Source organism: Bos javanicus, chromosome 19 (genome assembly GCF_032452875.1).
Source record: "Bos javanicus breed banteng chromosome 19, ARS-OSU_banteng_1.0, whole genome shotgun sequence".
In the NCBI taxonomy this organism is placed as follows: Eukaryota; Metazoa; Chordata; class Mammalia; order Artiodactyla; family Bovidae; genus Bos; species Bos javanicus.
Genome location: NC_083886.1, coordinates 24,166,476 through 24,186,412, shown reverse-complemented (window position 1 = coordinate 24,186,412; position 19,937 = coordinate 24,166,476). Strand labels below are relative to the sequence as shown.

At 43.5% G+C, this 19,937-nt stretch overlaps 1 protein-coding gene across 3 annotated transcripts in view; it reads left to right on the top strand.

Annotated features, from left to right (window-relative positions):
- SMYD4 (SET and MYND domain containing 4) overlaps positions 1 to 19,937 on the top strand; it is a 54,241-nt gene that overhangs the window by 19,611 nt on the left and 14,693 nt on the right. Inside the window, exons 4-11 of one of the 3 annotated variants that reach the window (XM_061390641.1) lie at positions 783 to 872; positions 2,252 to 3,416; positions 13,184 to 13,366; positions 13,905 to 14,068; positions 15,296 to 15,428; positions 16,265 to 16,381; positions 16,586 to 16,709; positions 17,979 to 19,825. In XM_061390641.1, the coding sequence (XP_061246625.1) occupies positions 783 to 872; positions 2,252 to 3,416; positions 13,184 to 13,366; positions 13,905 to 14,068; positions 15,296 to 15,428; positions 16,265 to 16,381; positions 16,586 to 16,709; positions 17,979 to 18,132 (2,130 nt within the window). In that variant the 3' untranslated portion in view covers positions 18,133 to 19,825. The other 2 variants (XM_061390642.1, XM_061390643.1) reach the window with 2 other exon arrangements.

The window sequence follows — 19,937 nt, the reverse complement described above, 5'->3', positions numbered from 1 at the left end:
TATTTTTTTCCAGTTCAATGTTTGTCTTTTGATATTGGTTTTTGCTCCAAAGAAATTTTTTATTTTTATGTGACCATATTTATTAACCTTTTATGACTTCTGGGTTTTGTGTCATAATTAGAAAGGTATTTCTCACTCCAGCATCACTTTGGACTGTTCTAGTGCTCTTACAGTTTTAGTTTTCACATTAAGGTTTTGACCCATTGGGAATTTATCCTAATGAAAGTTTTATCATCTGTTGAGAACCAACTTTATTTTTCCTCAGTGGCTACTTGTCCCAGTACTTTCATTGAATAATCCCAATCTTTTCTCCAGTGATTGTAGATGCCACCTTTATGATTATTGCTTGCCAATTTGGTGGTAGAAAAAAGCAGCCTTTGTCTGCTTTCATTTTCATGTATTTGACTATCTGTCTAGGAATTGTTTCCCACGTATCATTAGTGTTTCTTCTTGTGTGACTTTCTGTTTGCTCTCCTCACACTTTGTTATGTGCCAGGTTATACTCCTCAGTTTTCGTTTACCTTGAGTGTGGTCTTGTGGCCGACCCTGTGTCTGAAGCTGCTGTCTTCAAAGTGCTTCACATATTTATTTCCTCACCTAATCTTCTCAGCTCTGCTCTAAGGTACTTAAAAATGAAGCAGATGAAGCACAAAGAGATCCAGTAACTTTCCCAATCGTATACAGTGTTTTGTAGCAGAGCCCCTGTTCTCTGAAAAAAAAAAAAAAAACTCTGAAGATGCTAGTTTCCATGTATATACCTTAACCGGTTCATTGTTCTTCAGGGAGTATCGCATTCGGGGCCCAGCTCTACGGACATTTCACTGTGTTATGCCAATCGCTCTGCAGCCCTCTTCCACCTGGGTCAGTATGAAGTGAGTATCAGAATGCCTGGTGTGATTGGAGAGGATCTGCAGGGGGTTCCCCGGGGGACTAGACCTCCATCCTTGCTTCCACCTCAGAACACTAAAACTGGGCCCTATGCAACTGGTTGAACCAGAAGCAAATTGATATCCTCCCGAACTTGTTCTTTCTCATCGTTCACTTCACTTGTCACAGATTATTATGTAGGGTGGTGTTGGTTGGCAGGAAAGAGACATGCACGTTCCCCAGGGCCATGGACTCTCTCCAGTGGGTCAGCAGTGCTCAGTTGTTAAGATCAATTGTGATACACACAGCTACTGCTAATAATGCTTTAGGTTCTAAGTGTTTGCAAACTATTTTATTTGTTTGGGTTATTTATTTTTTTTTAATAAGTAGATGAGCAGGTTTAAGAATATCCCTGTAGGGCTTCCGGGTGGCTCAGTGGTAAAGAATCTGTCTGCCAACTCAGGAGATGCAGGTTTGATCCCTGATCAGGGAAGATCCCACATGCTCCACAACTACTGAGTTTATGCTCTAAAGCCCAGAAGCCACAGCTGCTGAAGCCAGAGAGCCCTAGAGCTTGTGCCCCACAACAGGAGAAGCCACCTCAGTGAGAAGGCCTCACACCGCAACTAGAGAGTAGCCCCTATGCTCCACAACTAGAGAAAAACCTGAGCAGCTACGAAAACCCAGCACAACCAAAACTGGAAAAGTGGCGGGGGTGGGGGAGAGAGCTATCTGAGTAATCACAAGTTCACACTTAAGCCCTTTGGTCCAAAAGAGGAGAGCAAGAATCTAACTCCAGTCCCCCAGCAAGAAAAGCCTGGGCTACTGAAGGCAGTGATGGGAAGACCTTGTGAAGCGTTTAGCCCTTTATATCTTCCCTATATTATTACTTCTTACAATAATGATTCCCATATATTAAGCACATACTGTGTTCCAGGCATCTTTTTAACACTTCAGGTATATTACCTTGATTTTGTCTTTACTTCTATCCTGTGAGGTATTATTATCCCCATTTTTTCCGATGTGGAAACTTAAACACTGAGAAGCTAATTCATTTGCACAAGGTCATACAACTAGTAAAAGGCGGAGTCTGTACTGGGATGCCCTCTTAATCACCATAATATGCCTCTTCTGTCTGTAAAACTTTTTTCCTTAGAATCAAAAATAGTTAATGACAGTTAAACATAATACCTTCAGCATGTGTTTCTAATCATTAAACTAAAAGATCACAGTACAATATGATTTAAAGAAATAAGCACAGGGTTGTAGTTGCTCTATTTTTAATAATCCTTCACTCACTTGTAGATTTTTGTTAAGACTTCCAAGTGAATATTTTATAGAGTGGGGACGAATGGTCATTTGGGAATCTACTTTCTGTTTTTAGACATGCCTTAAAGACATCGTCAGAGCACAGACGCATGGGTATCCAGAAAGATTGCAACCCAAGCTGCTGTTGCGTAAGGCAGAGTGTCTGGTGACCCTGGGGAGACCACAGGAGGCAAGCCAGACCGTCATTGATCTTGAAAGTAGCTTTGCTGCCAAGCCAACTCTCTCAGCTTCCCAGTTTCAGATTCTGCGGAGAATCCTCTGTCGTGTGAAAGTGAAGGTACAAGAAAAGGAGAATCTCCCAGAAATCTTCCCAGAGGCTCTAACCAAAACCTTTGAGGGTGTGGACCTAAGGGAAGAGAATGAACAAATTCCTGGCGCCTCGTCCTCTGTCAGCTTACATATAGACCCTTTAAAAGGCCGCTATCTGGTTGCCACAAAAGATATCCTCCCAGGAGAGCTTCTGGTGAAAGAGGATGCTTTTGTGAGTGTCCTTAACCCAGGAGAAGTGCCACTGCGGCCTCGTGGCCTGGAGAGCAAGTGGGACATCCAAGTTACCAATGGGGACCTTCACTGTCACCGATGTCTGAGGCACACTCTGGCCCCGGTTCCCTGTGATGGATGCAGCTATGCCAAGTACTGCAGCCAGGAGTGTATGCAGCAGGCCTGGGATCACTACCATAGTGTGGAGTGTTCTCTGGGGGCTCTGCTTCTCACATTGGGTGTGTTTTGTCATGTTGCCCTGAGGTCGACTCTTTTAGCTAGGTTTGAGGATGTTGGCAAAGTCACAAAGAAGCTCTGTGGTGAGATGAGTAACCAGGGCATCTGCTTACCTGAAAGCAAGAATCCGGCGCAGACACTCAAATATGACCTGGGAGGAGAGGGGGACAAAAAGGACAAAGCAGTTGAGACCCGAATTCCTGGATGTGATATTAATGGGAAATATGAAAGGAATTATAATGCCATCTTCCACCTTTTACCCCATACTGAAAACCATAGCCCTGAGCACAAATTCCTCTGTGCTCTAAGTGTTTCTGCATTGTGCAGGCAGCTCGAAGCAGCTGGTTTACAGGCCTTCACAACAGATCTGAAACCAACTAAGCTGAAAGCTGCAGAGCCTCCTGTGTTGTGTGCAGAGCTGAGTGTTTGGGGAGTGGCCATGCTGAGACACATGTTACAGCTGCAGTGTAATGCTCAGGCAATAACGACCATCCAGCAAACAGGTAAGAGGAAACCTCTTTATTCTGCCTTACAATATTGTTCTTGATAGAGCTAATATTTACATTGGAGAAAGAACTGTAAAAGAGAACAGTAGTCAAGTCAGTGGCTTAAGGGAACACACAGCTGTCTTCTGCTTATGCCATCGAGAAGCTCTGTGACTTTAAATTACTTTGATCCTACTCTGCCTCAGCTTTCTCATCTGTAAAATGGGTAGTTTAATCTCACCTAGCATTACAGAGTTGTGAAGCTGATGTGCTTATTTCTAAAAATAAAGTTAAAAATCCTATCCCCTGCCCAAAAAAAACTCTGTTACACTGTTAATTTTTGTTTTAATTTTAACTGTAATTTTATTTTAAATTTTGTTTATTTACGATTGTGCTGGGTCTTCATTGCTGTGCACAGGCTTTCTCTAGTTGCAGTGAGCAGGGGCTACTCTAGTTGTGCAGAGGCTTTTCATTATAGTGGCTTCTCTTGTTGCAGAGCATGGGCTCTAGGGTGCATAGGCTTCAGTAGTTGTGGCGCGAGGGCTCAGTAGGTGTGGTACACAGGCTTAATTGCCCCAGAGCATGTGGAATCTTCTTGGATCAGAGATCAAACACGTCTCCTACATCGGCAGGCAGATCCTTAACCACTGGACCAGCAGGGAAATCCTACACTGTTAATTTTTTATTGTGAAGGAAAGCTCAAACAATCTAGACAAAACAATCACGACAAACAAGACTGCAGACGGAGCAGGGTCTGTAGTTAAAGTATCAGAATCTTAACTTACTCCTGTGACACAGCTAGTCTTGTCTCTTCTCTTCAGCCAACAGATTTTTCCCTCCATTCTTCTCTTTTAAATTTCCAAGAGAGGAATCTGGCCCAGCACAGCTTTTCAGGCAATACTGCTATAGTGGGCTGTATGACTGCTGCTGCTGCTGCTAAGTCGCTTCAGTCGTGTCCGACTCTGTACGACCCCATGGACAGCAGCCCACGAGGCTCCCCCGTTCCTGGGATTCTCCAGGCAAGAACACTGGAGTGGGTTGCCATTTCCTTCTCCAGTGCATGAAAGTGAAAAGTGAAAGTGAAGTCGCTCAGTCGTGTCTGACTCTTAGCGACCCCATGGACTGCAGCCTACCAGGCTCCTCCGTCCATGGGATTTTCCAGGCAAGAGTGCTGGAGTGGGGTGCCATTGCCTTCTCCAGGGCTGTATGACTATTTCTAATCAAACATGGATTACCTTATCTGGGTTTGGGCTGCCTTTGGTCTCAGGGCCATTGCTAGACACAGACTAGCCTAGCCCTGTTTTCCTGAACTAGACCCTGGAGATGAGGCTGTTAAGGTAGATGGGGAGGTTACCTGTGCCCAGCATCCTGAGTGCCACCTCTAATATGATTGTACTGACAACAGATACTGTTATTAGCAAAGAAATGGTGTTTCCAACATTTCTGTTGTTTGATCTCCATTTTAGCAGACAGTGTGTTTCAATTCAGTCAGCTCAGGATACTTTTCTCAATTTCCTAATTAGCTCTCTGGAGGGGAGGAATGAGGTCATATCTACACCTAGTATTTATAGGCAGATATTAAATGTGGCTTCACTGAACTATATATGCTTAGCTCTTTTGATTGTCTCACACGAGGTAATGTAGAATCCTGTCAACCTTTTGTTTATATTTTTTATCTCTAATTTTAATTCAGCTGCCAAGTTATACAGTGTATAGTTATTTCATTGGACATATTTTGGGGCAGGACTCAATTCCCCATCCTGAAGCACAGGAAACATCCCAAAATAGCACTGGCCTCATCCCATGATACAACAGAATCACACTGCAAGCCAGTCTCCGTTTTCCTCTCTGCCTTTTGCTGCTTTGAGCCATTGCTACCTTCTAAAATATATCTGTTGAGTGTTTCTACAGAATTGTGTTTTCCCTTGGGTACATTCACTGGCATTTTAAAAAATACTGTTTTCATTTAGTTTTGTTTTTCTGAATATAAAAAATAGTATATAGAGCTTCCAGATTATACAGCAGAAAGATACTACCTCTTGATTCTATTATGTCTTGCCTCTAAAATACTAAGTAGAACATACGAAAAAGATATAAATGTCAGTAGCTTGCAAAACTGTGAAAACTGTTGTCTGCGAAAAACAGTAGTGGCGACCACTAACTCATGCTGAGTCCTTGAGGCAGGATGGCAAAGCCAGAGGGACGAACGTGTTTTCCACCTGCCCTCCTTCACTGGCCTCCCCTTATGGTCAAAGAGTCATCGCCTAAATGTTTTTGTTCCCTGTTCATGGTATTGCATTGCAGTCAGTTTTTTATTTACACGGCAAGTTTGGGGTAAAATTTTTCACAAGTTGTTAAGAATGAATTTTGGTAGGAAGAATATGTATAGTCAGGAACACTTGTATCTTCTGGGCTGAAAAGGACTAGAAAGGACTAGATACGTACCACAATACTGGTCACCTGAAGTGATCGGAAAAGGAGACTCTGTCTTCATCTATGAGGTTCTAGTATTTTATGCATGATTTATTCTTACTTATGTTTTAACTGTATATACATTAGTAAAAAACAACACTAGAAGTAAAAATACCAAAATCTTAATTAGCAGTGATGAATTCTAAAAGTGGAAATATGGGTGATTATGGCTTTCTTTGAACATACCTGTATTTTTAAAATTAAAAACACATATTCACACTGTGGTAACATTATTCTAGCAAATTTAAAATTGGTTGTATACCTTTCCCTTCATTCTAGGGAAATGAGAAACATTCAAAAAAATAGTTCACAGAGCAAAAGGTAGGAAAATTATAAAAATGAGTCTTAAACAGTAAATATAAATGGACTAAACTCTATTAAATGAATCTTTTAGGATGGGTCAAAAAGATTAAAATCCAACTATATTCTGTTTACAAAAAGTACTAGTTGCTCAGTTATGTCCAACTCTTTGCGACCCCATGGATTATAGCCTGCCAGGCTCCTCTGTCCATGGGATTGTCCAGGCAAGAACACTGGAGTGGGTTGCCATGCCCTCCTCCAGGTGACTCTTGAAACAACATGAAGTGTTTGGGCAAGACATGTCGGGAATCACAGGCAAATCAGGGTATTAATATAAAACAGTAGAACCCAAGGTAAGATATCTAGTAAAACAAAGAGGCACTTTATTTTTGTAAAGGAGACTTTTCTGAAATGTATCATCAAGCTTAGCTCTCAGGAACATAGAGATTGTGTCTGTAAAACAAAAGTGACTGAGTATATGTGGAGAAACTGGCAAAAACTCCATGGTTATAAGAAAGTTTAATATGCCCCTCTGATCAAATATATTAATAATAAGGATATAGAAACCAAGATAACATAATAAAACAGGGAATTCAGAGATATAGTCATCAAAGCTTGTGTCCTATAGACCAGGGTTTAGCCAACTTTCTTTGTAAAGGGCCAGGTAGTAAATGCCCAGGCTTTGCAGACCACGTGGTCTCTTCTGCAGCCACTCAGCCGCACTTGTAGCATGAAAGCGATGATAAACAGCACACAAATGAATGTGCCTGGCTGGGCGCCAATGAAAATTTATTATGGACGCTGAACGCTGAATTCCTTACAATTTTTCATTTCATGAGAATTTTCTTTTGAACTACTTAAAAATGTAAGCACCAGACTCCCCTGATGGTCCAGTGGTTAGTTAAGAATCCACCTGCCAGTGCAGGGGACATGGGTTCGATCTCTGGTCCTGGAAGATTCCACATGCCAAGGAGCAGCTACGCCCGTGGGCCGCAACTGCTGAAGCCCTCGCCCTGGAGCCCACATACTGCAGCAAGAGAAGTGCCCGCAGTGAGAAGCCCTCCCACTGCAGCTGGAGAGTCGCCCCTGCTCACCCTGCAATTAGAGAAAGCCCCGTGCACAGCAACGAAGACCCAGGGCAGCCAAAAATAAAAATAAATGATTTTTAAAAATGCAAAAGCCATTCTTAGGCCACATATGTACAAAGAAGAGGCAGCAGGCAGGATTTGGCACACAGGCTATACAGTCTACAGGTTCCTGATAGAGACAGAAGTTTGGCAAATCTAAGTAAGAAATCCAAGGCAGTGGCACCCCACTCCAGTGTTCTTGCCTGGAAAATCCCATGGACGGAGGAGCCTGGATGGCTGCAGTCCATGGGGTTGCTGAGGGTCGGACACGACTGAGCAACTTCACTTTCACTTTTCACTGTCATGCGTTGGAGAAGGAAATGGCAACCCACTCCAGTGTTCTTGCCTGGAGAATCCCAGGGACGGGGGAGCCTGGTGGGTTGTCGTCCATGGGGTCGCACAGAGTCGGACACGACTGAAACGACTTAGCAGCAGCAGCAGCAGCAGCAGCAGGGGAAAACGCCCCCAAATTAGAAACAATGAAGGGGTGTAGCCAAGAATATAAATTTGTTTTAAAGTTTATAGCAAATATTTAGTACAACTTTAGATTATTGAATTTGAAAATACTAAGTAGACAACTTTGTAGAAAAATAGAAATTGCCTAAATTTTTCCAGAGGGAGGAAAATGCTTTAAAAGTCCAATGATTATGGAAGAAATTGAAAAAGTTATCAAAATATTTCCATAAAAACAAGCCAGACCCACTCTTTTCTATGTGAGTTCTTTAAAACTTTTAAGGAACACATTTAGCTACCTTTTAAAAAGTACCTTTCAAGGAACAGAAAGATATTTTTATCTTTTTTATACAATATAAACATTATAAAAATATCTAAAAATATAATGATACTTTATATCATTTTTATACATTATAAACTCTTCCAGGACATGGGTACAACCTAGTACCTTTTCCCACTCATTTTACAAAGCCCAGAATAAAAACTATAGACCAGTCTCACTTGTGAATATAGATGCAGAAACCCTGAAAAAAAAAAATCACTGCTGTGTCACATCCAGCAGCTTATTAAAGGAGCAATCATATATCACCAAGTAGAATCTCTTCCAGAAATGCAAGGATATTTTAATTTGGAAAGATATAAAAGAAGGCTTGGATAAATGCAGACACATGCCATGTCCTGAGAAGGAAAGACTAAAAAATGTAAAAATGCCGATTTCCCTGCATTGACCTAATCAGTATAATGCCATTTCCAGTGAAATCACGATTGGATTTTTCTGAAACTTTGACAGTGTCCTAAAGTTCTTCTTGAATAACTGGGTAAGAATAGCCTTTTTGTTGTAAAAAGTACTGAAGGGACTTAGTACTACTAGATTTCCTATCAGCATTGAGCTACAATAATTAAAAGCAATATGGTACTGATATGGTAGCCCCCCAAAAGTATTAGAGTCTTTCCTCAAGTCGTTAAAAAATTAAATATTTAAAAATTAAACCATAAAATATCTAGACAAAGATAAGTGAATTTTTACATAATTTTAGGCTGGTCAGAGAAGCTTTCTAAAGTGTATAATACCAAATTTCGGTAATTAGAAGATAGCTAGATTTAACTTAAATGCCAAATTTCAAAAACACTATAATCAGAAAAGAAGATAGCAGATGTAGGTGAAAGAGGCCCTTGAAGGAATGAAAGTGCTGGATGGGGAACAGTGAGTTCCTGTTCTCTCACTCTAACCACTAACTCTCAGTATGAACTTGGGTGGGTTACTCAACCTCTGTGGGGGTCAGTACTCTGATACAGATAATGAGAGGACTAGGTGAATCTCCAGGCCTCTAGGGGAGGCTGTTTGCAAACATGACCACAATTTCTGTGGTCCCATCCTTATATGTTTACTCCGTTTGAACTTGACACTGCTTTTTCTCCCATCCAGAGGTGGAGCCTGTTTCCCCCTGCTGAACCTCAGTTTGATCAGTGGAGTGCAGTAGAAGTGATGTTATGTGACTTAATGAATCTAAGCCTTAAGAGACCTTGCAGCTGCGATTGTTAATTCTTAAAATGATGATGTGGACTGTGAACAAGCCTGGGCTAGCCTCTCAAAAAACCACATGCAGATGGTTGTAATCCTGAAGGTAATCCCAGGCAAGACTAGCAGAAAAAATATTCAGCTGAGCTCAAGCAAAGTTGTTGGCACACAGCATTGTAAGAAATGAAATAGTTGTCGATTTAACACTCCCCACCCCCCAAAACCCATAAAGAAAAATGAGAATGTGAGTGACAAAATGAGAACATTCCCAGCAGCTGTGCAACTCTTAAAGTCAACTTTTACAAATGGACATAGTGATGGAAATGTTCTAAAACTGGATTGCGGTAATGGTTGCACAACTTAGATTAATTTCCTTAAAATTGTTGAATTACACTTAAAATAGGTGAGTTTTATGGTATATAAGTTAAATCTTATATATACATAAGCAAGCACTTTATCAGAGTAGTAATAAAGATGATCATTTCTAACCTCTCTCTAGTAATTTAAGCAAGATACCATTTTTTTCCCTATCAGATTGGCAGAGTTGCTTTGTGTTTTTTTTAATTATAGTATACATCTCAGGTTAGAGTATAAAGAGATGGCCATGACATACTAAGTGAAGAGAAGTAACTTACAAATCACTATGTGTACCATGTTGCTGCTGCTGCTAAGTTGCTTCAGTCGTGTCCGACTCTGTGGGACCCTATAGACGGCAGCCCACTGGGCTCCACTGTCCCTGGGATTCTCCAGGCAAGAACACTGGAGTGGGTTGCCATTTCCTTCTCCAATGCATGAAAGTGCAAAGTCAAAGTGAAGTCTCTCATGTTGCTAGTTATGTTAAAAATTCCATATTTAGGGCTAGAAAGAAAACTTATATAATGCTCCAAAACCTTATAGCTGACTGAGAGTATTATAAATGATGTTATTTTCTCTGTAATTTGCAGATTGTAAATTTTTTCGGACTCCCATGTGTTTCTTTTGTAATTTCGTTTCTTTAAACAATAAAAAAAGTTCACATGATAAGAGCATTTTTTAAGGCGCTTGATACATACTGCAAAATTGCCCTCCAGGAAAGTTGTACCAGTTAACACGCCCACGAGCAATGTTCACTTTCATTTTTGAAGTCAATCTAATTTTGTCTCCGTCTGCTAATATTTCTAATCTTATTTCATTCCTTTTTATTATTTCTTTGGGGTTCCAACACCTCCCAGTTTAGTGTTCTCATTGAATTTCATTAGCAGCTGTTTCATCAGTAGCTCAGAAGAAGGATTAAAGTGTTAACTTGGATGGATTTTGACAAAAACCTATAAAAATGTATGTTATTATCTTTGCATAAATCCTATTTAATCATAGTTCCTCAGGAACCTCTCTTTGGCACTTACTTGAAGGAATAGAACTGGCCACCGATGAAACTCCAGACCTCGGTATGTGCAGATCTGTCTGGGTAAAACTGGCATATTCATGGTGTGTCTGGGTTCAGGTCATAAAGGGGATTAATGAAGTTCTGCAGAGGTTCAGGTCAATTCACTGCCCTTTCACTCTTCAGCCACTGGGAATCTACCTTTCGTGGGGATCCTTGATGACTTGTTTTACACAGAAATTTCATAAATATCTGCCATAAGTTTTATGAAGTTTCATAAAATATCTGCCAAGAGAGGTATATTCCAAAAGTATTATAAATGAATGTTTTTTCTTTACTTGAATCTCATTTTAAGTGTACTAAGGATATTAGTGAGCTGCCCTTTCCGTAAGATAAAGAATCAGTCCTTCTTTTTTTGTTTTTTGTTTGTTCTGTACACAAAATGTCAACAGATTTGCTTAAGGTACCTACACATTCTCACTTTCTCTGATCTCTGCTAATAGATGACTAATGCAAAATGTTGAATAACTTTTAAAATCAATACTTAATTTTGTCGAGATAATTAGAGATTCAACTCTGACATAAAATACTCACCCCACTCAGTTGCTGGGCCTACTTCTGTCAGAGGATAATCCATAAATAATTCACGAAGCTGGCATTACTCACGGCATTGTGATAATTTTTTTCTGGGAAAATTTTAGCAGCTGTTCTAATATAGATTGCCAGTTATCAGTAGTTGGCAATGCAAGTCAACTTTTAATTATGCAGAGGCTGATTATTCAGACTACAAACTGTTTGTGCCCTGTGCTGCTCCTTCCTGCGGCCTCCTTACCTTTTAGCATTTCCACTGCTCATTAGCACATTTACCAGAAGGTAGGCCTTGGACAAGGCGGGGGGAAGGATACTAAAATCAGTTATGCATTTAGGAGACGGACTAATGAAAGATTTCAATACAGTGTAGAACTGTTGACTAAAATGGAGTCATTTGGATTCCCTGTGAGTTTTATTTACTTGTTCTAATTCTGGCTCTCCACAGCAGCAGGTAATAGAATTGTCTGCAGAGAGACAGTATTAGCCCTATAGCTAATGTTTTCCTTTCTAGAACATTTTCACTTGATGGTTTATATTTTCTTTATTTCATATGTGCCTACACCCCATTATTTGGTGGTTGGTAGATTGAGACTCCTGGCTTATATGGTGATATCACAATTAAGTGATGGCTTATCAGTTTTCCAGAAAACTGAAATTTCCCTTTCAAGTACCAGTATCTTTCCTATTTCAACCAGCTTTGTTGGAAATACGATCTGCTCGTGCTTACACCAAGGCTGCGGAACACAGTTGAAACCTTTCGTACACTCAAGGTTGTGGGTACTGTGCATTCTCCTGATACGTATGGCTGTCACAAAAATCCGTGCAAGCATGGTGTGAGTCTGAGAGCCTCTGGTTAAGTCAGATGTACAGTTGTAGTAAAACTCGGTGGTGCTAGTAGTTTTGTTTGCCCCAAGGCTATTATCCTTGTATAAGTTCTGCCTCCTCCCCAGTCTGTCACCGTCTCCTTGGCCGTTGTCAGAAATCCTGCATCTTATTAGTTCTCTGTTTCTGGACTGTTGTGGGCTGAGAAGCTGAATAGCTATGCCAATTAGAGTTATGGCTAAAATAAGAGCAAGTGGGCCTGCAGGAGAATAGAAGAATTCACATATGAATATAAGTGGTTGAGCCTTGGTGCAGAAATAGCCTCACGACTCTTTTCCACCACTTCCTTCCTAATTTTCAGTCATGTGGTTAAATTGCTGATTGTGTTTCAAAGAAGAGGTTGCTTGGGATATGGAACTGAATAGACATAGCCCAGGACTTCCCTGGTGGTCCAGTGGTTAAGACCCCACACTTCCAGTGCAGGGGGCACAAGCTTGATCCCTGCTCAGGGAAGTTCCACATGCGGCAAGGTGTAGCCAAAAAAAAAGTGATCCAGAGATTTTTTTCAGTGAGAACTACTACTGACTGATATCCCATCAAATTGGGACAAAGAGCAGAGTAAAGAGGTGAGCATAAGAAATAACTATAGTTTTTAAAAAAATAGATGATAGGCCTGTTTAAGATAGCCATTAGGTTACCTGTTCTATTAACCCCCCAAAGACCAGTTAAACAAAAGCACTTGGACTATAAAAGTCTTTAGGAAGTAACCTCAGCAGGTGCTCTGGTTTCCATGTCGTCATGAACATTATGCAACTGTCTTGTCTAGAAGGCTCCCTACTGATAATTCCTTTTTTATTATTTTCTACAAATTCTAATCTTTGGATTATTTTGGGGGAATTGAGACACAGTGGTTAGGTTCCTGGATTCTGGTGGACTTTTCATGTGCTCATTTGCTTTGCTTCCTGGGGACCAGAGTTAGCTCTGAGTCACGCTCCGTCTGATTTATATCAGATCCGGCTTGTGGAACTCTGACTCAGCCGGGCTTCAGGCCTGATCGCCCAGCTCATCGGGCTGGAATGGAGGGCGAGGCCAGGATGAATGTCCTGACACATTTTTCCCCTGTCTCCTCTTGCACTTTCAGGATCTAAAGAGAGCCTCATTACTGACACCCGGCGGGTGCGCCTTGCCACGGCCCTTTTCCCTGTCGTCAGCCTCCTGAACCATTCCTGCAGCCCCAACACCAGCGTGTCCTTCATCGGCACCATCGCCACCATTCGGGCATCACAGCTGATTCGAAGTGGGCAAGAGATCTTGCACTGCTATGGTGAGCCGTCCATCCTCCCCGCTGCCCACCTTCTCCAGCAGAAAAGGACGGGGTGAACTTGCATGGGCAGGCCCCAAAGCAGGTGCCTTCATCTGCCCAGGGAGGGTTGTTTCCTGGTGGAGGCGGCACAGAGCTCCTCACTAGGCCCTGTTGTGTCTACACTACGGTGTGTCTCACGGCTTGATCCCTATAAGCATCCTATTCTGAAAATGGACTGGGAACAACTTCTTGGCTTCTTTTCCTTCCTGTCCCCATGACTGTGAAGCCTGTTTCTATAGTTACACCCGTGTTTGAGTAAAAGGTACTTCTCACATGATGTGTGATTACCAGACCCTCCACTAAGCTGAAGTCTTTTTTTTTTTTTTTGACTGTGATGTGCAGGATCTTAGTTCCCTGACCAGGGAGGCAGCCCGCTGTCCCTTGCAGTGGAAGCTCAGAGTCTTAACCACTGGATCGCCAGGGAAGTCCCCTGCAATCTTTTAAGCAGTGTTTGGTGCTCTCTGGGTTTCAATATTGGCCAAGCGTGGTCTTTCTGCAGGACCGCATGAGAGCAGGATGGGCGTTGCTGAGAGGCGCCAGAAGCTGAGGTCTCAGTATTTCTTTGACTGCGACTGTCCACCTTGTGAACGTGAGAAGCAGAGACCCTCGGCGGGGCCTGGTCGGGGAGCCTTCCGTTGTCACCGTTGCAGAGCGCTCCTGCAGGTGAATCTTTCTCTCTTCTCGTGGCTTTTCTGGGACATCAGTTATCCAGCTGAAAGGCCTGAAATCTTTAGGAGGATGCCTTTGGGACTTGGAGGTGCTGAAAGCCATACTCTCTCTTCCCCACACCTTGATCACCCCCTACAGGAACCACAGGGAAGGGTTGGGATTCACGCTCTTTCTCCTGCAAAGAGCAGAGAATCCCACCTAAACTAAGTCAGGGTTGCTCCAGTGAATCGCGAGGAAGTCCCAGGTCAAGGGCGCTTCAAATACACTGTGGCCCAGGGGCTCAGGGAGCGTCACCAAGACCCAGTTTTTCTTTCTGCCCCTCAGCTCCATTTTCTCTGTTATTTAACCCAGTCTCAGAGAGACTTCCTCCTTGCCGTGGCCGGATGGCTGCCTTTAGCTCCAGCCTTAGACCCTCCCAGTCCAGAAGGATAAAAACATACAGACTCTAACAGAGATGTAGGCAAAAATCATACTGCGTTTCATCAACCCAATACCTGTGGCTGGAGGGAAATCAGAGGCACAGAGATTCCCTCCAGCCATTTGGGCCAGAGGGATGGGCCATATCAGAGCTGCCTGCTCCCCGCTCAGCTCCCAGGTACTGACTGAGGAAGGGTGAAAGAGGACCCTCGGGAGAAATCAGGGTGCTCTTGCCAAATGGAGCCACGGATTCTGGCATCTGAAAAACAGCTAATGTCTTAGGGGACCTGTAGGTAGAACATGGAACTGGTTTTATTGTAAAGCTGAAGTCACAACAAGCCCAGCGTCAAATGTGGGGAGGCCTCACCCAGCACCTTTTCCTGTTGGTTTCCTTGTGGCTTTTTCATAACCCCTGGAAATATGTCTGTCATCCAAAGTCCTAGCCCCAGAGAGAAGTAAGAGGAACTGTAGAAGCCGGGTGGGATACAGTTCATGGTGTCGCAAAGAGCCAGACACAACTGAGCGACTAACACACAACACAACGCTAATATGGAAAGAGACTGTGGTCTGTACCAGTTTTAATTTGGTTGCAGAAGCTAAATCTCCCACAAGGCTCGGCTCCTGCTTCTGCTAAAGTTGCTGCCATCAAACCGAATCCAGATTCAGTCCCCCTTGGTCATTGTATGCTACGGCAGGAGTCTCCTTGCCCCACAGGGTCAGAAGTTCTGGAGTGATGCTGTAGGGTAAGCACGTGCAGTGTCGCTAGCTGACTCTGGTCAATAAAGAGAATACTGACTTCTGCAGGGAGATGATGTTCTGAGCTGCAGCGGCCCAGCTTGTATGGAATCAGTCAGCAGAGACCTCCTGGTCTCCCGGCTACAGGACCTTCAGCGGCAGGTGGGGGCGGCCCAGAAGCATCTCAGAAACGGCAGACTAGGTGAGACTGGCTCCCTGCTTCGGTCCTCCAGCCCCTTCTCTTTTATTCAGTCCAAGTTCACCTTGATCTCAAGGATACTCAGTGAAGATTGAAGCGTTGAATTTAATTATCCCCCTGCCAGCCACAAGATGGCTATGTAGGCCAGTGAGACCAAACCCTTACCAGTTCAATTTGCATGATGTCCTTGAAAAAGGGCCAACTGATTTAAGCTGTTGTTCTCTTAGGCATCAGAGAGTTAGTTAAAGACTAACGGGTTATCTCTGACATCCGTAATCTTTGTGCATATCCAGAAGCTCAATGTCACTTATTTAAGTTCTGGAGCCTCGTGATCTAATTTCCCAGAGAAACTGTTCTGCACTCACCAGAGCCTGTCTCTCATCTACAGAGCAGTGGAGCATGTGCCCAGTGGGTTTAAGTATCCTGCTTTTTCCAGAAAGGGAGTTACAAAACCCCTCATTATCCTGGAAAGCTCTGCCTTGGGGCTTGACGTCATGGGAATTTATTTACCCTACTTTTTATGAAAGTTGACCTTTTTGCTTAGATTTCTGAGTCAAGAGAAGTAATGACCATACATGGAATGTAGCCATCCCACTTCAAACTGAAGTTGGAAACCCAGAGCACATGTGGGGAGGCCTCACCCAGCACCTTGTGCTGTTGAAAGAGAAAACGTAAGAGAACAGCTTTATTGGACCCAACATTGCGGGTTGATCACAACCCAGGGAGACAAAGTGGGATTTCCACATTCAGGCCCACCCATAGAGGATTTAAGGGCTGGAATCTCATTTCTAAGACTGGATTTGTGTCTGTAATGAGTCCACTTTCCTTTGAATTGATAGAGGTAGCCATTCAGCTGTTGCTGGGGTGTCAGAGTGATGTCGAGAGCTTCCTGTCTGCGGAACACAGCGTGGTGGGAGAAATCGAGGATGCCTTGGCCCAGGCCTATGCTGCCTTAGGTATGGCCTGTGTCTGTATCTTCCGCTCCGAGGAATGAACCTGCCTTGTGTGTGCGGTCGTGACCTTGGCCTTGTCTGGTTGGGTGTCTCTCAGTCTTCCATCTGAGGCTGCTCTCCCTTCCATTCAGCTTTCCTTTCCCAGAACAAGTTCATCCACAGCTGACTGTGGTTCTCACCTGGATCCAGATCTTCCTCTCTTTGCAGGGGACTGGGAGAAGTCAGCGACCCACCTGCAGAAGAGTCTTCAGGTGGTGGAGGTCCACCATGGGCCATCCAGTGTGGAGATGGGCCATGAGCTCTTCAAACTGGCCCAGGTCTTCTTCAGTGGGTAAGTCTTGTTTCGTAGCACTTCGCCAGGCCACATACTGATTTTATACTAGGCTCTTTTGTGTGTTCCTTTTTGCTCTCACAGCACCCCACTGCTCTGTAGAAAAGAGATGAGGCTCTGATGAGGGCCGAACAGTTTCTCTAGGAAATTAGGTCACGCGGCCCCTGGAATGAAAATAAAGTGAAACGTCTTTATTTCCCCTTTAGGAACGATCCCTTCCTTCTGTCCTGCTGACACATTTGTTGCTTTAGAATTTCCTCCTGGGAGATGCGGGGAAGCTCTTAGCTCTGAAGGGAGTTTCCCAGGGAGAGGTTGCCTCAGGCTCCCCGCACCCCATGCCCACCGTCGTAGCAGCTCTTAGCCATTCTTCTCAGTCCCCTCCCTCCCTCGGGTGCTCATTCTCAGCACCCTCACTCCAGGCCCTCTTCCTTCTTCCTGGTCCTATTTTTAAAGCAGTTGTAATCAAGCACGCGTCTTCTTGCTCCCCAGGGGACGTCTGGCAATGTCTGAAGACGTTTTTAATTGTTAGGACTCGGGGTGGAGGCCAGAGATACTGTTAAACACCCATCAGTGCATGGGCCGGCAGCACCTCGACCCCCCAGCTAAGAATTATCTGGCCCCCAGATGTCAATATCGTCAAGGTTGAGAAACCCAGCTTTACAAGTTGAAAGAACAGTAGGGTTGGTGAGTTGACGGCCTCATCCACTTTTGTAACGGGGACCATTAGGAGGCCCTGCTGTCAGTATTTCTGGATGGAATATGTCCAGCCTTGATGAAGCTGCCATTGGTGTGGTGAAATGTTTGAAACTAGGTCCTGGGAGTGTGTGGTGGGTGGGCCTGATACCCAAGACATAGAGGCAGCCCATTCGGTCAGAGAGAGGGCAAAGAGCTGCAGAATCAGGTCACAGACGGACTTGGTGTCTCTTGAGACAAAGACTCCGGAGTAAACCTCAAGTAAATATAGGACCATGTGGTCACAAAGACTCGGACTTGACTTAGCAACTGAACAACAACAGAAATATCGGATGAGTGCTTTGAGACCTGCCCGTCTCTCCGTATCCTGGAACCTTTGTACTTTTTTTGTAACTTTCATTTCAAACTCTGCCTTTCAGTGTGTTCTGTGAGTCTTATCTGCCCTTCTAGACTATAAGGTTCTTGAAAACAAAAGTTATGTACTCTGCATTCTTCGCAGGATGTGAGTAGGCCCTCCACTAATCTTTGCCTGATTGAATACATGGGTTCACTCCTCTTTACCTGCTTTTGGTTCAGGTGTGCAGTACCCGAAGCTCTGAAGACAATACAGAAGGCAGAGAAGGTCCTGTTGGTACATTATGGCCCTTGGAATGACGAGATCCGGGAGCTACAAAAGATGAAGTCCTGTTTATTGGACTTGCTGCCCATCCCTGTGGGACCTAAGGAGTAGGGTGGGATGAGTTAAAGAGGGTCTGTTGCTGCTGAGCTGTCACCTAAAATACAGGACCTGCCTGACAGTCACAAGCCTGGTGTACGAGATGGGGAAGGACTTGGAGAGCATCGCAGTCAGAGACAGGCTCACCTATTTTGATGGATGTTTTTTGAAGTAGTTAACTACTCTCCAGCACAAACTCCCATTTCCCAGAAAAGACTTCAAACTGGTATCTGGAGAGCCTAAGCCCTTTAAAAGGATTTTAGCTGGTCTGCAGGCATCTGGATGTTAGCCTAGGGTTTTGGCTAGACGCCACCTCTCTAAATGATGATGTCGGCTTCACTGGAACATTCCTATGGTTTCTAGCAGTAATGAAATGTTGTGTACCAGTCCAGTGGGAACTTAAACTCTTAATAGTTGTGTTGTAATTGAAAAATAGTTATAAAGCCAGAAGTCAGTGAGGCTCCTTACCTCTAGCGAGACAGTTTCATTTACGTTATCTAGCTTCCTCAAATCCTTTGTTTAAACCGGTAGCATATAAATCATGAATAGAGAAATAAATATGGGGCCATTTTACTGTTGGGCTAGGATGGCATCTCTCAATGTGTTTTCTACTAGTTTTCCAGTCCTTGTTCTCTGGATTTCACTGTATATTCTTGGCTGACTCACTGACCAAACGCTAATAAGATCAAGCTTGTAGCGAAGGCTTTATAACACCTCCTTTCTGAGTTATGTTTATTAGCAAACCTGAAAAGAGATCGCTTTTTTTCCCTATCTCCCCAAGCAGGCAAATGAAATACAGACTATGTAAGTACTGAAAAGGGGGAAAAACAGCTTCAGAAGATGCTGAGGGTGTGGGCGTGGCTGCTTGTGGTTTCAAACCTAAGAGACAAGATAGGAAGAACTGTTGTCTGCCTGGCTATATAGCACTGCTCTCAACATTTTTGGCATCAGGGACTGGTTTCATGGGAGACAGTTTATCCACAGACCAGGAGCAGGGTGGGGATGGTTTGGGGATGATTCAAGCACATTATGTCTGTTGTGCCCTTTATTTCTATTATTATTACATCAGCTCCACCTCAGATCATCAGGCATTAGATTCTGGAGGTTGGGGACCCCAGTCTAAACCCCGTGAGGAGGCCAGAGTCTCTGGATCTGAACCCTGGGTTCTCTGTCACCACTGGGGACCAAGTGGTTCAGATGAGTTAGTTAGTGGAAAAGAATTCACACTGCCTTGAGAGCTTGCCCACCCCAACCATGCCCAAGAAGTGCCTGGTAGTTTATAATGCCAGTGCCCTGGCATTTATAATCAGGAATTGAATGGCCTTGACGCTGCCTGGCAATAGCTTTTCAAGAAGCTGAGTGTTCAGAACATGGTTTCCACTCAAACCTTTGAATGAAGGGCAGGCAGAATCTCGTTTATCTTCCTTTCTGCTAATTCACTGTGGCAGAGGCCATGGCCAGTGAGATGTTTGGGTAGAGCTGACTTTCAAGAAGAAAAATTTAGTCCTGTGGCCGCTTCTGTAGTTGCTCTGTTCTTGAAACACTTGGCACGTTTCAAGTTCCTGAAAAAAAGGTTCCGCTGTACTTTGTAAAAGAGGCCCACTTCCTTAAAAAGAATATGGGTAGAATTTTACATCACAGACCTCATTCTTATGTGAACTAAAAGCTTTCTTTAAATGCTCTATAAAATAAAGAATTATTTCCTGAAGTTACAGCCTTCCTCCCTGATCTGTCTGCATGTTAGCCTGTGTTGTCAGGTGACATTAGCTTGACAAGGGGGTTATCTGTGCTTGATTCAAGACCTAAAGTCCAAGACTTCC